At 43.2% G+C, this 22,253-nt stretch overlaps 1 protein-coding gene and 1 long non-coding RNA gene across 20 annotated transcripts in view; one reads left to right on the forward strand and one right to left on the reverse strand.

Moving 5' to 3' along the window:
- Positions 1-18,398, reverse strand: part of LOC144373238 (uncharacterized) — a 203,081-nt gene extending 184,683 nt beyond the window's left edge. For 2 of the 19 annotated variants that reach the window (XR_013432982.1, XR_013432983.1), the window contains exons 1-2: positions 17,231-17,475; positions 2,791-2,866 (exon numbers count right to left, since the gene is read on the reverse strand). Coding sequence is in view for 15 of the 19 variants with exons in the window: in XM_078036352.1 (XP_077892478.1) it covers positions 2,791-2,866; positions 17,196-17,371 (252 nt within the window). In the remaining 4 variants the exon portion in view is untranslated. Of the gene's footprint in view, positions 1-2,790; positions 2,867-16,370; positions 16,480-17,195; positions 17,479-18,211 lie in introns of those variants that run through there. The other 17 variants (XM_078036351.1, XM_078036348.1, XM_078036350.1 and 14 more) reach the window with 14 other exon arrangements.
- On the forward strand, positions 17,411-22,253 carry LOC144373239 (uncharacterized). Its single transcript, XR_013432987.1, has 2 exons — positions 17,411-17,539; positions 21,706-22,253. It is a non-coding gene; the product is annotated as an uncharacterized LOC144373239 (long non-coding RNA).

Genomic DNA, 22,253 nt, shown 5'->3' on the forward strand with positions numbered 1-22,253 from the left:
AAAGAAATCTACTGGAAGACACTGAACTTCATGTTCAGATTTAGAAATTATAGAATTGGCATAAGCTTATACTATGGTATATTATTATTGGTTTTGGGGGTTTGTTTGTTTTTTTCCTGGTACCAGGGATTGAACTCGGGGGCACTCAGCCACTGAGCCACATCCTCAGCTCTATTTTATTTATTTATTTATTTACAGACATGGTCTCACTGAGCTGCTAATCACCTCATGGTTGCTGAACTCGAAATCCTCCTGTCTCAGCCTCTGGGATTACAGACATGTGCCACTGTGCGCGGCTATTATTATTGTATTAGAATTCTGAATTTAACAGTGGTATACAGAACTTGACAGTAGGAAATCCCCTTAAAGATGGGGCCCAGGGATAGCAATATGGCTCAGTGGTTGAGCACCTGCTTAGCATCCCCAAGGCCCTGGGTTCCATCCTCAGCACAAGAAAAAAAAACAATGTTGCCAACATGTTAAGAATAATAATTACAGATATCACTGAACTTCTTTTCCCTCTTTTTCCAAGTCAAAAATGATCCTGAGGGCTGGGGTCTTGGCTCAGCAGTAGAGCACTCACCTAGCATGTGTTAAGCCCTGGGTTTGATCCTCAGCATCACATAAAAATAAATAAAATAAAGATATTGTGTCTACCTACAACTAAAAAATACAGATTAAAAAAAAAATGATCCTGAAGAGCTGAAACCATGGACAGAGGGATTCCAAGAACTTGCCACTCCATTCCTGAACCAAATGAAGTCACCAGAGGTATAGGAAGAAGGTTCCAGAGGAAAGTCAACCCTCTGATTATTCTAGCTTTGCATGTGTATTTATCTGTATTCTGCAAAAACACCAATAGGCTGGATAAAACTCAGTCTTCTCTCCCTTGTCAGTCTTTGTCATTTTCTCTGAAAATGGCTCTCCCACATAGACAGTATCCTTCTCTATATACTCGAAAGATAAAGCTTATGAATAATATGTTTATAAGCTCCAGGAGTGGAAGGACGGTACCTTCTTCATCTTTATCATCCCTTAAATATACATAAATGTTCAATCATCATTTACAGGCCAGGTGCAGTGGAGCAATGCCTATAATCCCAGCAACTTAGGAGGCTGAGATAAGAGGATGGCAAGTTTGAGGCTAACCTCATCAATTCACCGAGGCCCTCAGTAACTTAGCAAGGTCCCATTTCAAAATAAAAAAACAAAGAGTTGGGAATGTGGTAAAGGATCTTTGGGATCAATTCCCAGTTAAAAAAAAAAAATCATTCATACGACTGAAACAAAGTGATCCCGAAGCTGAACTTCAGGAGAGAGACTGAAAAGGAAAAGAAAGGGGGAGAGAAGAAAGTTTTTCCTCCCCACACTCAAGGTTTTATACCAACAGCCACCCTGAGGTCGTTATTTCCATCTTTCACTTTTATAAACAGTATCTTGCTTCACAGACCCTAACTACATTTGGACAAAATACTCTCCAAACTTCTAAATTAAGCATGTTGATGTTCAACAAAGTCTGTAAAGAACTATCCAAGTCAGTCACATGTATTGTGACCTCAGAGGCATAAAGAGGGTTTTTTGTTGCCGAGACAGATAATAGCCTTCAGCCACCTCTCCCTAGCTCAGCGTCCTTGGGAATGACACTTACATCCATGGGCTTCAATTTCCTGAGTAAGGGATAATTATACCTCACCAAGAGGCAGTTACAGCCTCCCAACAATCAAAGGCTAACTAGATGTGAATTATATAAGAGGCTAGAAAAAAAATCCTTAATGACTACTTCAGCCAGTTACTACTCCAATGACAATCTTGTGTGAAGAGTGGTAATGGGGAGATGGTGGGGGGAGACACATCAATAATATTAAAAAAAAATTCCATCAGAGGATCAACAAGGAGTGGGGAGAGAAGCCTAAAAGCTAACGCTGGTACCGTACACACAACAGCTCATTTGATCTCACAACCCTTTATAAGCATGGATTCTTTTTTCACATTACTACTGAGGAAACTGGGGTGTAGAAAGCAAGTCTAACAGCCAGCAACTGGACAGATCTGACATTTCAAGCACATGTTCTTCACAGCCTGCTAGTCCGTTAACAACCCAACTAGAAAGTAGCTCATCTTTGAGACTGTATAATAGGTAGCAGTTCAACCTTGAGTTTTTGGGGTTTTGTTCTTAATATTTTAGTGCTTAAGTCTGGAGATGTGGCTTGGGCTCACTGCAGAGTGCTTGCCCACCATACAAAGGACCTGGGTCCAATCCCCAATATGGCCAAAAAAAAAAAAAGAGGAAGAAGAAGAAGAAAAGTTTCTTGGCTAGACACAGTGGAGCACAGTTATAATACCAGCGGTTTGGGAGGCTGAGGCAGGAGGATGGCATGTTCAAAGCCAGCTTCAGCAACTAAGTGAGCAACTTAGCAAGACTTCTGTCTCTAAATAAATATTAAAAGGCCTAGGGACAAGGCTCAGTGGTTGAGTTCCCTTAGGTTCAATCTTGGTACCAAAAAAAAAAAAAAAAGAATACTTGACCTGTAGCTCAGTGGTAGAGCACTTGCTTAGCACATGTGAGCCCTGAGTTCTAGTCCCCAGAAGAGAAAAAAAAAGTTCTGATACTTGCAAATAAAAATAAGGATGCCAAGCTAGTATACTGAGGAAAACAACCAAAATCAACAGCAAATACTCACAAAGCCACATGGAGAAGCACATCATTTCAATATGACGCAAGAGACAAGAAGCATGGGTAAAAAATACTTGAAATAGATTTTTAAGGAGGAAAAAAGATTCCTGACTTACGTTTTTCATCATCAGCATGGACCAGAGATGCTGCCCTGGACAACACATCCAACGGTGTCTCCATTCCTGGTTGAGCCTAAAAGGAAAATAGAGAGGTGAGGTGGGGGAAAATAAGGAATTTAAACAGAACCCAAAAGACTTTTAGAATTCTAGTAGTTAGCGGGACTGGGAGTGTAGCTCAGAGAATGTACTTAGCATAAATGAGGCCCTGGGTTCCATCCCCATCAACAGAATAGGAAAAAATAAATAAAACTCTAGCAATCAATAAAGAACAGTTCCTCCAGTAAATACAAATCACTGTTCCAAGGATGAAATCATTTCATCTGAAGAAACACAAAGGTCCGGTTCAGGAACAGAGAAAAGGGTTAAATTCCATGCTATCTACCAAACTCAAGTTTGCCAACTCCAGGAAGCAGCTCATGTGAGTACTAAAAAGAGGAATATTGTGAACATTCATGCCCATGTTATTTGTCTTATAAATGTTTATGCGCATGTGTAACATGTCTGTACAGACATAACCAACAATAAATAGCTTTCAGAACAAAGGCTGTCTATGAACACAGCATTACTGCCAGCCTGTGATTTTTGTGGTGGTGATGATGGTTAGCAGCGGTAGTTGTTGGTTTATTAGTTTCCCAGAAACAACTAAGATTGAACCTTCTTGTTCTCTCACCTCCCTAGCTGAGGGGCTACTGGAGACCCTCTTGGGGCAGTAACCAGAGCGCCTGCATGACCACACAGGTGTCACTTCACATCTGCAGCATGTTCCTGAAAAGTGGTGTGAGAATCCCACTGGCTAATTAAATGGACTTAAATCCATTAGGATTTTTATTTTTCCTCATGATGTTGGAGACGGAATCCAGGGCCTTGTGCATGCTAGGCAAGCACTCTACTTCAGAGCTATGTCTCCAGCCCAGGAATGTTTAATTTTCAATGTTACAATTTATAGTACATATTGTACTATCATCAATGCCTATCACTTTATGTAGCACCACGGATTTTATGTTTCTCTGCAGTGCTGTGGGTTGAGCCCAGGCCCTCAGTGGAACCCTTGTCTTGCATGCTAGGCAAGCAGTCTACCACTGAGTCACACCCCCAGCCCACAGCACTACGTTTTTTTAATAAGACTGGATTTTTATAGTTAACTCTGCTTCCTGCTAGGCATGGTGGCACATATCTGTAATCCCAGTGGCTCCAGAAGCTGAGGCAGGAGGATTTCAAGTTCAAAGCCAGCCTCAGCAATTTAGCAAGACCCTGCCTCAAAATAAAACATTAGAATGGCTGGAGATGCTGTTACCTAGAAAGCAAAAACTGCATAAGATTTCAAGGTGGAAGAAACCCCTGGAAAACTAGATTGCTTTTGCTCAGCTTCCCTTTTCCAGATTACACGGTTATTAAGGAAAGAAACATACACATCCTATTAATTCAACAACTGAGGAAAACCCATTCTTAACTGTACCTTTTGAAAACTCGAAGCATTTACTCAGTATTTTCACCATATCCCAACTATCTACTATGTCAGGGCAGGTTACAGCATGTGACAGCCCTGCTTTTCTATATAATCTTCATACTTGAGGCCTTCAAACACCAATCCTTCTTCTTGCCATGTGACCTCATTCAATAAACATGGACTAAAGGAAGGACTAACAAACAAAGCCCAGTTGCCTTCAAAGAAGGTTCCATCTGCAGAGCAGGTATGTATGTAAGAAACGTGATTCACGGCTGTGTTTTTCAAAGCATTTTGTACTGCATGCTTATATTTGGTAAGAATAAAAATGTTTTCCTATGGTAAATTTGGGGAACCCTGCAGCAAATCAAGTTAAACAGCATATTTTCTTGCATGTGCCCTATGCGGGGGACAAAGGCAGTGAAGCTGATAGCTTTATGTACACAAAATCACTCAGCTTCACTGGCCCTTCTTTGAACCTAAAGTATCTCTTGGGGAACACTTAAGGCAATATTAGGCTGCGGCAAAATGTGCCAAGGGCCAAAACAGGACTGCAAAAAAAATCCTAGAGAAATACACATGAATTCTGAAAGGCTTTGCAGAAGAAAGGGAACCACGGCTCAGCCTCTGAAGAATGAATACAGAAGTACAGGTTGACATTCCCAATCTAAATCCCAAAATGCTCCTAACTGATATTTTTTGAGCACCAACATAATGCCACCTGTGCAAATCTCCACACCTGACAATCATGTGATGGGTCACAGCCAAAATACAGATGCACAAAAAATATTGTACAAAATGATCTTCAGACCATGTGCACATGGCAAAGGACAGCAGGTATTGATGGAATCTGGCCTTGATTTTATAGGTGTGACGGATCCACTGAAATCTCTGAGCAGACAAATAACTTAATGACACAGTCTATGCAACTTGTTCTGGAAGCACTATGCAGAACTGAGCAGAGCCTGAGAAGCTAAAAGCAGGAGGATGGATACAAAAAGCAAGCTATAAAAGCCCCAGGCATGCAGAAGGCGATGAGTACTTGATGGAGAGAAGGGATGAAAGAAAACTGCAGAGGAGACATAACTGATGGCTCTTGGCAGGTTTCCCATGGGAGAGGGATGTCAAAGAAGACGGAATGGACCTGTAATCCCAGCAACTCAGGAGGCTGAGGCAGGAGTATCACCAAGTTGCCCTGTCTCAAAATAAAAGGGCTGGGGGTGTAGCGCAGTGGTAAAGCAACCCTGGATTCAGTCCCCAGTGCCAGGGTGTTGTGGGCGGAGGGGTCTTGTGATTCTGAGCAAAGAATTACTGATAAGCATTCTATTCCACAATATTGAAGTCCACGACTTCGTATGGGGAGCAGGGGGACCAGGGACTGAACTCAGGGACACTCAACCACTGAGCCACATCCCCAACCGTATTTTATATTTTATTTAGAGACAGGATCTCACGGAGTTGCTTAGCACCTCGCTTTTGTTGAGGCTGGCTTTGAACTCACGATCCTCCTGCCTCAGCCTCCCAAGCCTCTGGGATTACAGGCATGCACCACCACGCCTGGCTCACAATTTCTTAAATAATCCCCCCTCAAGTCAAAGGATAATGCTTTCAAAATTCTAAACCCAAATGGACATATATACTAACATATGCCTTAAATGAGGCAAAATTATGCACAGAAGCAAAATATCCAACCATAAATGCATCAAATGATACAAAGAAGTAGACCTAAAATTCTGGCATAAGAGATCAGATATTTAAGTTTACTCAGATACTCTGAAATCTAAACCCTCAAGCAACTTACATTCAAAGTAGGTAGGAAAGAGATTAGTTATTTAAGGTTCATCCTCAAGATACCTTCCATCTACTTATCTATGAAGCATACCAGTTTTTAATTTTCCAATTAATTCTGGATTCAGAAAATTGTCTGGGAAAGGTTTTTTTTTTTTAAAAAAAAAAAAGATATGTCAAGCATGGTGGCACACACCTATAATCCTAGAGACTTGGGAGGCTGAGGCAGGAGGACCATAAGTTTGAAACCAGTCAAGGCCTTGTTTCAAAGTTAAAAAAAAAGTGCTAGGGATGTGGCTTAATGATAGAGCACCCTTGGGTTAAGCCCTCAGTACCAATATTAAAAAAAAAAAAATTTAAGAGAGAAACAGAAGATATAATCTCTGATTTCAAGATGTGATGATCTTCTTCAAGAAACAAGTCTATGGGACAGAATAATGATAGGCATATTTAAAAAGACAATAATAGGGACAGGGAGTGTGGCTTAGTGATAAAGTACTTGCCTAGCATCAAGACAAGCGTTCAATCCCCAGGACCACTGAAAATAAGACAAAAATAAAATGAAAGAGATAATAAAAGAAAGTATAACTTAAAATTAAAGTGTGTATTTTGTGATAAAGGAGAGATCAATGTTAGCCCAAGTGCTGCCCTTATGAACATCTAGTTTTCATTTGTCTAGGGCTGGGGGGGGCGGGGGAGAAGAGTATGTTCCAAAAAGCCATTTCACAGGTTTCCGTCCCCAGCTTCCCTCCTCCAGAATGATACTGTCTGTCCTCCATGACCTCCCCCTACCTACTTGATTGCTGCTTGTGTATTTCCGGGTTGCGAGGACCCTGTCTTATCCACAGGATAGTCACACAGGGTCAACGGTCTGAGGAAAGGCAGAGATAGGAATGAGCACCTGGGACAGGCAGCCTGAGCCTCCGCCTGATTAGAACTGAGCACCTAAGTGAGGAAGCGTGAGAAGCTAAGTCTGGGTGAGTGTGACATAGTGGGTGAACTTGGGCAAGAGCTAGAGGCTGGCCAGGCAGGTGGTACACTTACCCTCAGGTCCTGAGCCCACCCGTGACAGGAAATTAATGCTACTTCTTTGGTTTAGAAGTTTTGCCTAGGAAGGTCTGACCTGAAGGAGTAAAGTGAGGAATTACTAGAGGCTTCTGTAGGGAGCAGGTGTGAGATAAGGGCAGCAGTGGCTGGTCCAATAACACAGGTGGGAGGTAAAGGTCAGGGACCAGGCATTATCTAGCCACAAAAGTACTAAGCAAATAGAGGTGGAAGATAACAGCAATTTTACAAAAAAAGGTCTTCTGAGTTTTACATGCTGTACAATATTCACAGCTCAATAAAATATATTGACAATGTGGGCGTGGTGGGGCACTACAGCATTTGATGGAGGGTCACACTACATTGAGAAGCCAATCAGCATTATGGCTATTTATTTAAGAGTGTTATCTCTGGACACCTGTTTGACATTGGGCTTTGCTACTTCCTAACTGTGTGGACTTTGGGAAGTGACTTTACCTCTGTGAGTCCATTTTGTCATGTGAAAATGGGGAAATCCCTACCTGCTCTCTCAGAGTGCTCTAAGAAGTGAGGAGACTTTCTAGGTATTAAAATAACTTTTGTTGAAACAAAAATATACGCCTAGTATGTTAAATAGATTGCAAAGGACGGTAAATGTATTGGGAAAAAAAGGATGAGGCATTGACCACTGCTGCAGATACAGAAGTCTGGAAAGATTTCCCTGAAGAGATGAATGCAGGGGGAGACCCAAAACGATAAGAGGTACTGCTTTAGTCAGCTTTTTCACTGCTGTGACCGAAAGACCTAATAAGAACAACTTTACGGGAGAAAAAGTTTATTTGAGGGCTCACAGTTTTAGAGGTGGCAGTCCACACCCAGCCAGATCCATTCCCTGGGGCTCAAGGTGAGGCAGAACGTGATGGTGAAGAGTGGTGGAAGAAAGCGGCTCACAGGATGACCAGGAAACAGAGAGACTAACTCTACTCACCAGATACAATATATATAACCCGGGCTAGGGCTGGGGCTCAGCGGTAGCACACTTGCCTGGCATGTGTGAGGCAGTGGGTTCAATTCTAAGCTCCAAATATAAATAAATAAATGTCTATCAACAACTAAAAAAATATTTTAAAAATATATATATAATCCAAAGGCATACCCTACCTGTCTTTGGTTACCACTCAGTTAATCCCCATCAGGGGATTAATCCTCTCACTGTGTTAAGGCACTCAGAACCCAATCATTTCACTTCTGAATATTCTTGCCTTGTCTCACACATGAGCTTTTAGGGGACATCTAATATCCAAACTATAACAGGTATCAGTCAAGAAGAGAGAAGAAAGGGTGTAAGAAGGGTACAATAATACTGAAGTTTTACTAAAGTGGTGAAAAGCCCTTCAACGGTCTGACTGGTTGAAGCACAGAAGCAACGTGACATGTCTGGTTTATTACATCCTTCCTGAACCACAAATTACCTTTGACCTTTTGCAAAGGATTATGCAGTGTCTACAAGGTAGACCTAAGGATATCCCAATAACATCCTTTTCTTTATATGTGTTTTTTTTTTTTTTTGGTAGTTGTAGATGGACAGCATGCCTTTATTTGTTTATTCTCATGTGGTGCTGAGGATCGAACCCAGTGCCTCACACATGCAAGGCAAACACTCTACCACTGAGCTACGACCCCACCAACCCTCTGTGCTGTTGTTTGTTATAATTTAGCGATAACCAAAAATAGGATACCTTGACTTGTGAACACCAAGAATATAATAGTACGAAAGAGGAAACAAACATGATTCTAGAAAAAGACAGGAAATGCCCAGTGGCAGTGCTCCTGTGTTGAAAACCCATTTCTGGGTTCACCTTTATTCACGGTGGTGCTCAAACACGATCATAACTCACCATGAAGACAACATGCACTGTCTACCGTGTGTTCTTAGGCACTGGTCATACATTTTGACTTACCAGCCCACTTTCCTTTCCTAAGACCGTCTGATCCCCCATATAATATGCTCCTCCAAAAGCTTAAGGTTGAGACTTAGGGAAGAAGAGGTAACAATTCCAAAACTACTAAAATTTAGATGTATTCAGCACTAATACTAAGGTCAGCTATAAATTTGCACACCATTACTTTGGTGTTCTATAAAGAACTGTGGCCATTTTGGTCAATGAGGAGATAAGAGTGCCTGTCTTAAAACAAAAATTATGGAGTGCATTAGATTATATTTTTTCAAGCAACGGAACAGAATAATGTGATAAAAGTTTTCCACAAAGATTTCTTTTTTTTTTAAATATTTATTTATTAGTTATTGGCGGACACAACATCTTTGTTTGTATGTGGTGCCGGAGGATCGAACCCAGGCCGCACACATGCCAGGCAAGCGCGCTACCGCTTGAGCCACATCCCCAGCCCTCCACAAAGATTTCTAAGATGGAAGTTACAGCAGTAGGCATGCCTCAGGCCATGGGTCCCCAGTAACAGCGGCCACTTGCTTTGCTAATTCAGCAAGGAGTGTGAGAATATAAAGCAACCTCTCTGGCTAGAGTTGGACACCAGTGGAGGTGGGGACGGGAGGAATTCCATTCAAACTACCAGATGTTCCTGTCCCACTGTCACTTGGCCAAATGTCAGAAACACAATTGGAATCAATCGCTCTTCTAAGTCACCTGATGGTCTCTCCAACTTCCAGAAGCATGCTTTTAAACAGCCCTAATTCCTGGTGGCCCTCCTACATCACCAGTCCAGACTCCATTCCCCTCCCCATCAGGACACTCCCTGGACGAACCAACTTGGCCTTGGCTAATACCTTTCAATGGTATAAACCATCATACCATGAAACAGGGTGTATGGCCCTTTTGGCTGACAAGAATTGAGGTCTCCACTAAATAGCTCCTATTTCTATTAAACACTCTGTTTAGATGTTACAGATAAACAAAGGCAAAATCCTTGCCTCTGAGCAACTAACACCAATGTGTACCATACCGTGGTGAATTTGGTTGGCCAACAGCCTCAGCGAGAAGGTAACTAAAATGAAAACAAAGACCAAACTGTCACCAGATTTTGGTGGTCACAGGCGAGCATGGCTCTTGTAGCTTTAACATCCTCCCATTTCTTCCCCAAAGTGTGTCCAAATGATGTTCCACCAACTTCCTGTGACATTCTTCCTATTCACATGCAACTCTCAAACCATTCCTCTCTGCTCTTCTTGCTAAAAATGTCTCATCTGTGTTATTTCTCTTCTCACGCTTTACCATCTGTTAAATAAATATAGCCAGGATGCCACATCAGAAATCCCCTGTGAGCCCCACTATAATACTTTCACCTACTCAATCAACAATTAACCACTGAATGCCTATTTCATTCCAGGTTTTGGGTTGATGTCTGACATTAGCTGTATGGAAACTGAACCTCTCTTGGTATTAGGTTCCTTAAAGTAAATAATAACACTGCCTAACCCTCCTACCATCACAAACCTGTCCTGCAGATTAAATGACACAACTTAAGCTGTGTTATAAATCAAGATAAGACACAGATCTGTCACCCTACCTCTACCAACACCACACACATAACTGTAGCGCATACTTTTTCAAAACACACATAACTGACCTCACTGGATTCTCACAAACTGTGAGTTAGACCAAATGGACAAAGAACACTGTTCTTATGGTGCTCCAGATGAAAAACCAAGGTGCCAAGAACATAAGTGACTTCCTCAAGAAGCTAAGACTAGAATCTAAGCCTCTGACCCACAATACAATGCTATTCTTCCTACACCTTGATTTTTATTTTAAATACATTTTCATTGGTACATAAAACCATAAAAACTGAACAAATCTAGAGTGTACCATTTGATGTTCTGATATAAAACTGTGCAATGTTTAAATGAGGGTAAATTTATCTCTCATTTTTTCATTTCTTTATCATGAAAACATCTAAAATCCTTTCATCTAATTTTTTGAAATATATAGTACATTATTATTACCTAAGGTCAACCTACTGTGAAAATCAAAACTTCCTGCTCCCAGCTAATGGTAACTGAATACCCACTGGTTAAGATTTCCTTACCCTTCTCTCCCCCACCTTTACTCCCCGCCCCGCCTTTGTTGGTACTGGGGATTGAACCCAGGGCACTTAAACCACTGAGCCACATTCTCAGTCCTTTTTAGTTTTTTATTTTGAGGCAGGGTCTCACTAAGTTGCTGAGGCTGGCATAGAACTTGCAATCCTGCTTCAGCTTCCCAAATCTCTGGGATTACAAGTGTGCGCCAATGCATCCAGCTCTACTTTTACTGTTATTAAGTAAAAATCAGCATGATTAGTTTAAATCATGAATAGTTTTTGGAAACAAGTGCGATTTTTTCAAGTTATCTAAGAAAACCTTCCCTCAGTTACCAAGACTTCCAGACCTGTGCTATTCCCTGTACCTTGAGATGTATATCAAGCAATAATGTAAAGGCTTCTACAGCGGGCACAGGGGAACAAGCTCTTCTCTGGAACATGATAACCCTGCCATATTTTTTTTTCTTTTAATTACAGGCAGGCAGGGGGCCACAGCAATAGTAACCAAAGCAGGAAAGAAAAATAGCTGATGGAGAGATGAGGATGAATGACCACACCACTGGGCCACAAATGTCAGAGCCCTCAGGATCCCTGGGGCTGCAACAAAGGCAGAATCAAGTCAAAGCCCAAAGAACTCAGGCTCCGAGGACAGGCTCTGTGTAAAGAAGAAGGGTGATGCCTGCTTAGTCGCACTCAAGAAAACCTGTTGTTACGCTCCAACAGGGGATAACAGTTCAAAGCTGCACCTGGGTACTTGGAATTCCACAACTTTAAATCATGTGACACCTTCTAAAGAGAAGCCAGCCCTTATTCACACTACTCTTTGGGCACACCACCAAAGAGTGTCCACAGACAGATCTGTGATTGTTTCAGCTTTCCTCATCAGGGCATGTTCTGAGCATGAATAATCGACCCATGTGGCCATAATTTGAAGCACCAGGGACAATGCCCCAAGGACTTACCCAACTTCTGCTTACACCCAACTCCTTATGTCTACACATAACCATTCCCAAAATTCACCAGGCTAAATGTTTAAAATATGAATAATATACCTACGGGTTCTGTTATTTCCAGAGAACTAAAAAAATATATATGTGTGTATGCTTAAAATCCCTAATCAAGCTTCTTTCAGTGCTTGCCAACCTCCTGCATAAGCCCCCAAACAAGAGCCAAATCTGTTGGCAATGGACCTCACGTCATCCTAGAAAATGGAAGAAGCTGGTAACTCGGTACAGGTATGTCCCCTCCCCATAAAGCCTCTGCAGATGGACAGGCTAGGGGAACACCAATCTCTGACACTCCAACAGGGGGCCCCTTAGATATCAGGAACAGGTAACCTCAGGCCCTGGGGTGTCAACTTAGCTCTGGCCACTCATCACCTCAACAGAGAGCCAGACCTCAGTGGTCTTGGGCTGAATAAAGGGACACCATTCTAGACGTTAAATGAACGCTTAACTCAATTGCTTGAGGTTTTCTGAGGCTATATAGTGGCCCCAGGCTCATTTTCACCCAGTCCTTGGGTGTCCTCAGCCCTGTGGAAAGGCAGGGATGTGATATTTAGTCATCAATGACGCTAGCAACAGGAGCTGGCAGGCAGTGCCACCATGCAATGACCGAGATCCTCAGTTACTTCCATGCAGTTTGCTACTAATTTGCTACACAGACTATGAGAGCTGACCATGTGCCAGGCAAGGGCCATCTATACGGCTTAAAGTTGCAAAACCAAACTTACAGCACATTTCATAACCCTGAAGTAAGGCTGCCTGATGCTGGCATAACTTTTTACTACTGGCTTTAGTTCATCCATCTCCCTGAGGTATCCCTGGAAAATCCCTGAACTGCAAGCCCACAATGACACAGCAATGTCTAATGCTAACAATACAACTCCAAGTCTAGACTTCTGGAGCAGACTACTACTCCCCATTATTGTGGCACATTATTGTCAGCCTAGATTAAAAAGGAACTATGCTTTGCTCTCAATATTTAGGTTACTAGAAATCTATCTTTTCATTTTTAAGACCTCAGTCTTATAGAGTATTGCATATGAAATAAACAATTCTTTGGCATTTGTAGCTTACTCTGGATATGTTCATTCTTACATTTATTCTGCTTAGATACTTTAAATTTCCTATTCACAAGTGCTGAGGGAGCCACATATTCTAAGGGACCTATTATGCTCAAGAATAAGAGTGATAGCTGAATGCAGTGGCTCACACCTGTAATCCCAACCAATCCAGAGGCTGAGGCAGGAGGACCTCAAATTCAAAGTCAGCCTGGGCAATTCAGTGAGGCCCTCAGCAATTTAGTGAGATCCTGTCTCAAAATAAAAATAAAAAACGACTGGAGATGTAACTTGGTGGTAAACTGCCCCCCGAGTCAATCCTCAGGATACCCCTCAACAGCAAAAAAAAAAAAAAAAAAAAGAAAGAAAGAAAAGAAATCAATTTGCACCATGGTTCAAGTTGGAAAAGCTCCCCTAATACCCCAGGTCTAATCTTCAAATCTCAACTCCCAGCCTATTAAAGCCCAGATAAACTTTTTTAACTCATGACATGCTATATTAGGTCAACTTTAACCTATCAACAAAGACAGTTAATTCTCATTATTCACTGTAATTATATTCCATAAAGTCACTGTAAGCACTGAATTAGGTTCTTTTGAGTCTCTGCTCAGACTTTTTGTTGTACTGGGGATTGAACCCAGGGATACTCTACTACTGAACTACAGCCCCAGCCCTTTTCTATTTTGGGGCCCTGTGTAGGGCCTCAACAAACTGCCCAGGCTGGCCTCAAGCTTGTAATCCTCCTGTCTCAAGCCTCCTTGTAATCTCAAGGATTACAGTCTACACCACCATACCCAGTTTATCTCCTTTTTCTTTGTATTTCTGTTCAGAGATTCTTTACTAAATATCTATTGTTGATTCCATAATGCTAAACCCAGAGACAACAGCCTTGTAACTATCTAATGCTGAACCCCACAGGAATTTTCTGTCAAGACTATTGAACCCCTCTTGGCTCTAGACAGCACTTCAGCACCACATTTAAAGGCAATTTTTAACAAAATCCCAAGCATAAAGCATAAAAATGCCAAAAAATAAGGTGGTGCTAAAGAGTCCCCCAAAGCACACTTGTTTATATGTATGTAATTTGAGAGCTGAAGAAGAAGGCAAAATATTGCTTTTTTCCACCTCAGCTGGGAACACGTGCACTCAAATTTTTTCCTCACCATGTACTTGCTCCCCAATGTCTAACAAAGCACTGCAATTACTGCTTTCGGGGTTTCAAACACATTTTTGCAAGTAGGCAAATTCATAAATATGAATCAGCTGTATCTGATTATCAGGCCTGAGGCAGGAGACACAGAAAGTACATTCTATACTGTATCCCAGATACAATGATTTTTTTTTCCTGGTTTCAACATCTCCTGTTCTCTTTCCTCTTCTACCTTGGCAGTTTGTACCATCAAGATTTGGCAACTTAGTTCCTAGATTTTTGTTTTGCAGTACTAGGGATCGAACCCAAATCCCTAGCTTCACAAATGCTAGGCAAAGACTGAATTACATTCCCATCCCTATTATATTTTGAGACAGGGTCTTGGCTGAATGGCCCAGGCAGGCCTCAAATTTTTAACTCTCCTGCCTCAGCCTCCTGAATTGCTGGAATTTCAAGCATGCACCACTGTGCCCAACTGTTTTTTAATGTGAATGGGTCCTATTGGTAAGAGGCTGATTTAGCAATATTTGCTTTAATTTGCTTTACTCTTCTATTAAGCCCACACACCAAGACTTCATTAACTTTAGGATATATCTTAACAAATGTTCCACACACACAATTTCCTCCGCCACCAGTTTCTCATACCTGCAACAGCTTTTCTCACTCAGACATTAAACAGACTGGATAATATACTTAGTCATAATTTACTAAGTTTTTTCTATGCTTCACTCAACTTGCAACTGTTCGTATTATACTGTCACATTCAAAGTTGCAAGATGATTTTTATTTATTATTGTTACTACTCTAAATATTAAGTGAATTAAAAGTTGCATAGCAAGGCTATCCAGAAGAGACACACAGAAGAGACACAAAAGTAACATCTTCCTCTGGATCTGTCTAGCCATCACCAGAGGTAGGAGGTAACAACATATAACAATATGAACTCCAATAAGGAGTTAAAAGGAAGTTGACATTACAGAACATTTAAAAGTGAAGATTTTAGCTTCCTAATTACAGCTGCGCAGACTGTTAAAATCTTAAAGTCATAGCTCTACGTCAGTCAAGGGAAGTGGCAACAACTGTGTTTATGAAGTTCTTTCCAATCTTCAAAGGCTTTTATAAATAACCTAACACAAAATACTTTCAAAGCACATTATTCCTTGTAATTCCTGAAACTGTGTGATGTTCTGGAACAGACAGTATCACCCTCTTACAGAGGTAAACCAAATGCAAAGGTTAAGTATGAATAACTTTTTCTGGTCCAAAAACCTTCCTGACATAGCTAGGGGACTTGAACTCAAGTCTCTGGAGTAAGAAGCCAGAGCTGTTTTTACTACAACATTCACAGTTTTTGAATGCAGACCATGGTTATTTATAGCAGAATTGTCTTAATTGTATTGTGTTTTGATCAACAACAACAACAAAAAAAATCAGTTTGCACTCCCTTCCAAATGGAAAAGCAAAGACAGGCTGCCCAGAAGTGTGAAAACACAGTGGCATGGCAGGGGAAATCGGCCTGGGATTAAAATTTTGCCAAAGTGAAACAACAAATTAAAGGGTTTACATCATTTCCATGGGGCGGGGGACTTTTCAGCCAGATGCAACAGGAACTACACAAGACCAAAAGAAAAAAAAGAAAGAAAGACAAGACAAGACCTTAGAAAACTGTCTTGGGTATAAGAAACTTTTGAGGAAAGTATTTTTAAATAAATTCAGAACATGGAGATTTCGAGATAATAAGTAACTTCTCCCATGACCACTCCATGGAGGCTGGGGATGTGGCTCTGTGGTAGTGTTGCCTAGCATGCATGAAGCCTTGGGTTTGATCCCCAAGATCATTTTAAAAAAAAGAAGAATAAAAAAGAAATCACTCCATTGGGTTCCCACTTAACGCTGCCCCCCCCCCCAAAGAGATCTCTTTCAAACTTCCTACTCTACCCTTCTGGCAGTCATGCCAGTCTCCTCCTTAGCTACAGTGGGAAACAATGAGCTTCAAGGCCGTGGGCTTTAAAACACTAGGGCAAAGAATCAAAGTTTTGGTACGCAAAACTGACCTTCAAATCTTAACACGCAAACTGCCGTTTATCGTGTTTTGTCTTTGTTCCAAGTGAGTCTCCTTCTTAGTCAAGGTAGCCTTGGGTTTAGGAAAAAGATTCTAAAACCCTACAAAGTGGGTTAATACCTTTTAAATAGAGGGGCAAGCAGCGCAGATAAAACTGCAAGAGCCGCCTCCACTTCCCCCCACACCCCCGCACCAGGCTGCTGGTTCCTATTAACCACAGAGAAGGAAATACAACTAGCAACATACAGCACAGATGATCAAAGTGAAACCGATTTTTTTAATCATCTAGCTTAAACAGATGACTACATGCCAGTAAAGCGCATAAAGACTAACTTAACAGCCCCAGCAAGTACTGTCATCCTAATCTGAGACAAGTAAATGTCTCAGTGTGATTAATCAAAGGAGACTACCGAAAACAAAAAAAGAAAAAGAACTTTGCTTTTCGGCGAGGCCTGCACACAGTGCAGGAACAGTGTGCAGTTTTGTTTGGGGCAAGAGGCGGGAAGTGTAGTAAGAGGAAAGAGCCTGGTCCCTGCTACCCATCTTCTGCCCCTTCCCTCAGTCCCGCGCCGCAGCCCTGGCTCGAGGCGGGCCGGGACCAAGCGGATGCAGGGTGCGGGGCCTCTATGTCGGCCCGGTGCCTAGGACTCCCTCCACGAGCTGAATCTCCCGCTCCCGAAGCACAGTCGCTTCCCTTCCCAACGTTAGCCTCGTTTGCTGTCCTGTGAGGACAAGCCGCCTCCTCCCCTCAAGGAAGGCATCCCCGTCCCGCTTCAGGTCAACCCACTCCTAAGGTCCCCTGCAGGCCAGCCCTCACCCAGCTCGGGGCCCGCCCGGTTCTTGCTCACTCACCACCCGGCGGCTCCAGGCTCGCCCGCCTCGGGCCGGCCGGGCCCCGGGACAGAGACGGGGCCGCCAGGCGCGCGGGGAGCACTCCGGGGGCGCGCGGACGCACAGGCGCGCTCGCGCCCGCGCTCCCGCACCGGCTGCCATTTAAGCACACGCAGACGCGGGCGCGCGCGCCGGGCTGGCTCCGCGGCGGACCGGAGCGTGAGGAATCCCTGGAATGAGGCGCCGCCCGCCTTCTCCCGAGTTCCGCTGGGCCGCCCAGGCCACGCCCAGGCCACGCCTCCACCACGAGCAGGTGGGGGCCGAGCCCAGGTGAGCCCGTGGGGAGGCGGGGCCGGGGCCCCGAGCTGCCCGTGAAGCTCGTTCCCCTCCCCCCGCAGGCCGCGCGCGGAGCGCCAGCTCGCACCTACCCAGCTACTGCAGGCGCGCTCGGGTGGAGAATATTAGCTGGGCCCCTCCGAGTAGGCGCTTGCAAATAAGGGCACGTGGGCACAGCCCACACAGTGTGCTCCCCGTGGGAACACACACCTTCAGTGCACAAACACAAACGAACATTTGGTGCTCGCCCAGGTTCCTGCTGCTCAGGGCCAGGCACGTTCGCACACGCTCCCCATAGGTTCCTGCACCCCGCGGACACAGCACCGCAGTCCTGTCGTACTCCGTGGCCTCTAGACTTGCTGCCCCTTACCCGCCACTCAGCCCGCCCAGTTGAGCGCAATCGAATCAAATCTGCGGCTCCCACGCTGCCTTTCGCTCCGACCCGCTGTCGTTCCCAGCCTCACACTCTGCAACCCAAGGGCGTAGCAACCCTGCAGCGCCTGGATCGGCGTCCACACCCGAGCCACACCGGCGCGCACAGCTGCCTCCCGCCTCCCGAGCTCCACGCTCCACGGGGCGCCACCCTGGGCTTCTCTTGGCCTCTGCCCCTCGTTAGTCACCCACACCCAAGCCACACGGCCGGGACAGGCAGACGGCTCCACGTACCTGAAGGTACAGGTCGCACTTGCTTTGGAAGTCTGCGCTCAGGTGCCACCTGGAATCAGAAGAGCCGCTGCAGTTCAGGGCGCTCGGACGCGGTGGGTTTCCTCCCATTACAGCATTTTACACTCCGCCACTCCACAGCGCGCACACACCCGGGCGCGCTCACACACACACACACACACACACGCTCACTCACTCTCAACCCAGGCGCTCAGAGGCGTCTCTCGTCCCCCGCCCCCTCTCCTGGAGAAGGAAGTCCTAGTAAATCAAAACAGTGTGGAAGGGAGGGAGCCGAGTGGCGAAGGAGGGAGGTCAGAGTAGAAAGCGTCCCCTCCGCAGCTCGCACACCAGTGTTTGCTGTGTTTGGAAAACTCCTGGAGTCCACGACCCGGCCTGCTCTGAAATGGGCCCGGGGAGGGGCGGGGAGGAGGAGGTGAACGTTTCTAATTGGCGCAGGTTCTTATTACAGCGGCAGCGTCGACATGTGACCACGAAAAGAAAAGGCCTGTCTTTAATTTTTTCCTGTCATTCTCTGGAGATTTGCTGGGGACGGGACGGGGAGGGGAGGCCTGACATTCCCCCATCCCAGGCCGCCCTTGCCCCCCATTGTTTTTCTCATACTGCCACAATTAAGAAAACATTTGCTTAACATATTCAGCCGCTAACTTCATAAAATAAATAGTGACTGGACTTCCTGTAATTTGCTTTACGCGGCTTCACGTTGCTAACCTCCCGGGCCGTTCTCAAACCTCCGTGTTTAGGAGGAGCCCTTATCATAAGGGCTTTCCCAGGAGAGGGCTTTGGTGAGAGGGAATGAGAACAATTAAAACAAATACATTAGGGCTGGGAAGAAAAAAAAATGTTTTGCAGTTTTCAAACTGTTTTCCCATCTGCTACCTCATCTGATCGTGTCAACCCAGAGCACGTTACCTCATTGGATCCCAAAGCTGCTGTGTATGTAGGACAGGTACGAATAGCTCCGTACTACAGTGAGAGGAGAGGGTTTAACTAAAACAGGTTGCCCTGATCTTGTGGCCCTGGTTAAAGGCATTTTCCTCCAATTCATCCACCTAGCTGATTTGAGCCCTGGAGATGTGACAGCCTAAGTGACATGCACAGCCACCCCTGGATTTCCTGGTTCCTCTCAAAATTCACAAATTGAAGGTGCCCTGTCCTCCCAATATTTTTGCTTAGACTTTCTTTAAGTTCATCAATAGTATCCTAATAGGAAAAGAAATTCTGAGAAAGATCACAAATCGGAGATGTTCATCCTGCCAGATTCAGACAGAGAATAAGGAAAGAATGAGGACTGCTGAGACAGATTCCAGACAGTGTGGCAAAACAGGGAAAGGGTTCCAGATTCAGACCTGGATTTGAATCCCAACCCACCTGTATTCATTAGGAAACTTTGGGCAAGTTATCAAGCCTCAGTTTTCTCATCTATTAAAACAGATGATAATTCTTCCTTTGAGGAGGTATTGGAGGGGCAAAGGACAAGGGAATAGTTACCTCTCCCCTTTTTTTCTCCTCCAGACTAGTCTTGCTGAGCAATTTATAGACACCCACTTATGCAGGAGGAATAGAGAAACAATCTGCCTAGATATTGCAAATGAATAATGATGACAAAATAATACAACTGCACATTTATAAAAATGGCCCAAGGTTCACAAAGTGTTCCCACATATCATTATCTCATTTGATCTTTATGACAACATTGCCATTTGCTTGCTACTAAATGATTTCCATTCAGGGTCAGTGCGGAGGTCCTAAAGCTGCCTTTGTAATTTCCATCACTGCTTAGAGTGAACCTTACTCTGAAAATAACTCATGGGGACAGAGGAACTTTTCTCATGGACATGACCAGTCTTCAGCCATTGCATGGATTCATCTCACTCCTTGCCTTACATCAGCAGGAGTGTGACTGAGCTCTGGCAGCATCCAAGCATGGTTGTTTTAGTCAAGTTGTTTTAGTTGTATAAAGTAGCAACATACACATTACCACCAAAAAAAGTTAGCTATAAAGGTATAGGAGGGGTAGGCACAGTGGCCCAAACCTGCAATCCCACCAACTGAGGCAGGAGGATTGCAAGTTAGCAAGACCCTTCCTCAAAATAAGATTTAAAAATTTTTAAAGGACTAGGGATGTGGCTTGGGTATATATGTATAACAACTATATATATATGTATGTATATATGTATAAAAACTATACCTGGGTTCAATTCCTGGTATTGCAAAAAAAAAATGAGAGAGGGGGGCGGGAGATGGAAGGAAGGGGAAAAGGTTTTAGATATAGGAAAACTGGAATTAGAACACAGCACACAGTGTACTTTAGCCTAACAAATGACGCATAGAGATTCTATTTGTAAGATTAAAAATAAAATGAGGGCTAGAGTTGTGGCTCAGTGGTAGAGCACTCACCTAGCACATGAGAGGCCCTGGGTTCGATCCTCAGCACCACATAAAAATAAGTAAATAAAGATATTGTGTCCAACTAAAAAATAAATATTTAAAAAATAAAATAAAATGATCCAGGCACAGTGGTACATACCTGTAATTCCAGAGACTTAGAAGGCTAAGGCAGAAAGATCACCAAGTTCAAGGACAGCCACATCAACTTAGCAAGACCTGTCTCAAAAAAAAAAAAAAATTTAAGAGCTGGGGATGTATCTCAGTGGTAAAGTATCCTTGGGTTAAATCCCCAGAATAAAAAAAACAAAACATTAAAAAAATAAAATGAAAAATAATTTTAATAGAACATAAATTTGTGAAAAAACTATATATAAGTAGGTATATATGTATAAAAACTATATATATATACACGCACATATATAGTATATATACATACACATATATATAGTCAGAAGCTGAACACAGTGACACTCTGTACTCCCAGCTACTGAGGAGACTGAATCAGGAAAATCACTTGAGCAACCCAGCTTCAAATAAATGAATAAATAGATAGATAGATTAAAAAGGTAAATTGTATGTTAAATCTTTCACCACAATTTTTAAAAATGTTTAAGGAACTAAAGAAAAAGATTTGGCAAATCAAAAAGAAAGCAAACACTATTTAAGTAGCTCACTAAATAAATAAAAGTAGGCTGTACATAGACTACTGAAGAGACTGTGTTCCAAACTAAGGCTTTTACAAATGCACCAAAAGTTTATTTTTAAAAAAATCAAAATAATCAAGTAAGTGGGTGCCTGGAGTTAAAGAAGAAATAAGATTGGCCCAGAGTTGGTCATCGTTAAAACCATGTTGTGGATATGAAGAGAAGGATGTGGGGAGACTAAGGGGAGTAGTTCTACTGTTCTGCTACTCTTACATATGTTTGAAATGTTTTATATTAACCATTTTTAATTTAAGAAAAAAAAAGGAAAAAGAAACACAGAGGGCCAAAGGATGCTTTGTGGACTGATATTGTGGCTGTCACCCATGGGCTATGAAGGTGTTGATCAGTCTTTCTCTTTTTCGTTGTATCTCCTCCCCCATCCAGCTCTTTCTTTCTGCCAAGGAGATCCCTGACGGCTTTGGCTCCCTGATTGTGGTCCCTACTACCCTTTTTGGTTTCTACCACCGCCTTCCCACAACTACTGCGGTACCTTCATGGTCTTGTAAATGACTTTCGGAACTGACTCCTTTTATACCTACATGGTTCACACTACTCAGAGGGACAATCTGTCTCCTCTCTTTCTACTAATCCAGAATTGGCTGTCATCTGATCTGCCTGGAAGTCATGCATCCCAAAGGCTCGGTGGAGTCAAGCATAGTTCAGAAATGAGAAGCATAGTCCACTGCCAGCTGCAGGAGTGGCATGGCCCCAAGACTGCCAAACGTCGAAAGGTTCTCAGGAGTGCAGTTAGCTAAGAATAAGGTGTTTGCCTTTCTACAATCCTTCATCTCTTCCATTAGTGAATGCAATGTGAAGAAGTTTCATTTTCCACACCAAATGGAAAACCAGTGGAAAAATTTGAAATGATCTTATTTCAATGACAGTGTACTGAATAGAAAGTCGTGTAAAATAATATTAACAATAATTCCTAA

Source organism: Ictidomys tridecemlineatus, unplaced genomic scaffold, assembly GCF_052094955.1.
Source record: "Ictidomys tridecemlineatus isolate mIctTri1 unplaced genomic scaffold, mIctTri1.hap1 Scaffold_323, whole genome shotgun sequence".
Taxonomy (NCBI): domain Eukaryota; kingdom Metazoa; phylum Chordata; class Mammalia; order Rodentia; family Sciuridae; genus Ictidomys; species Ictidomys tridecemlineatus.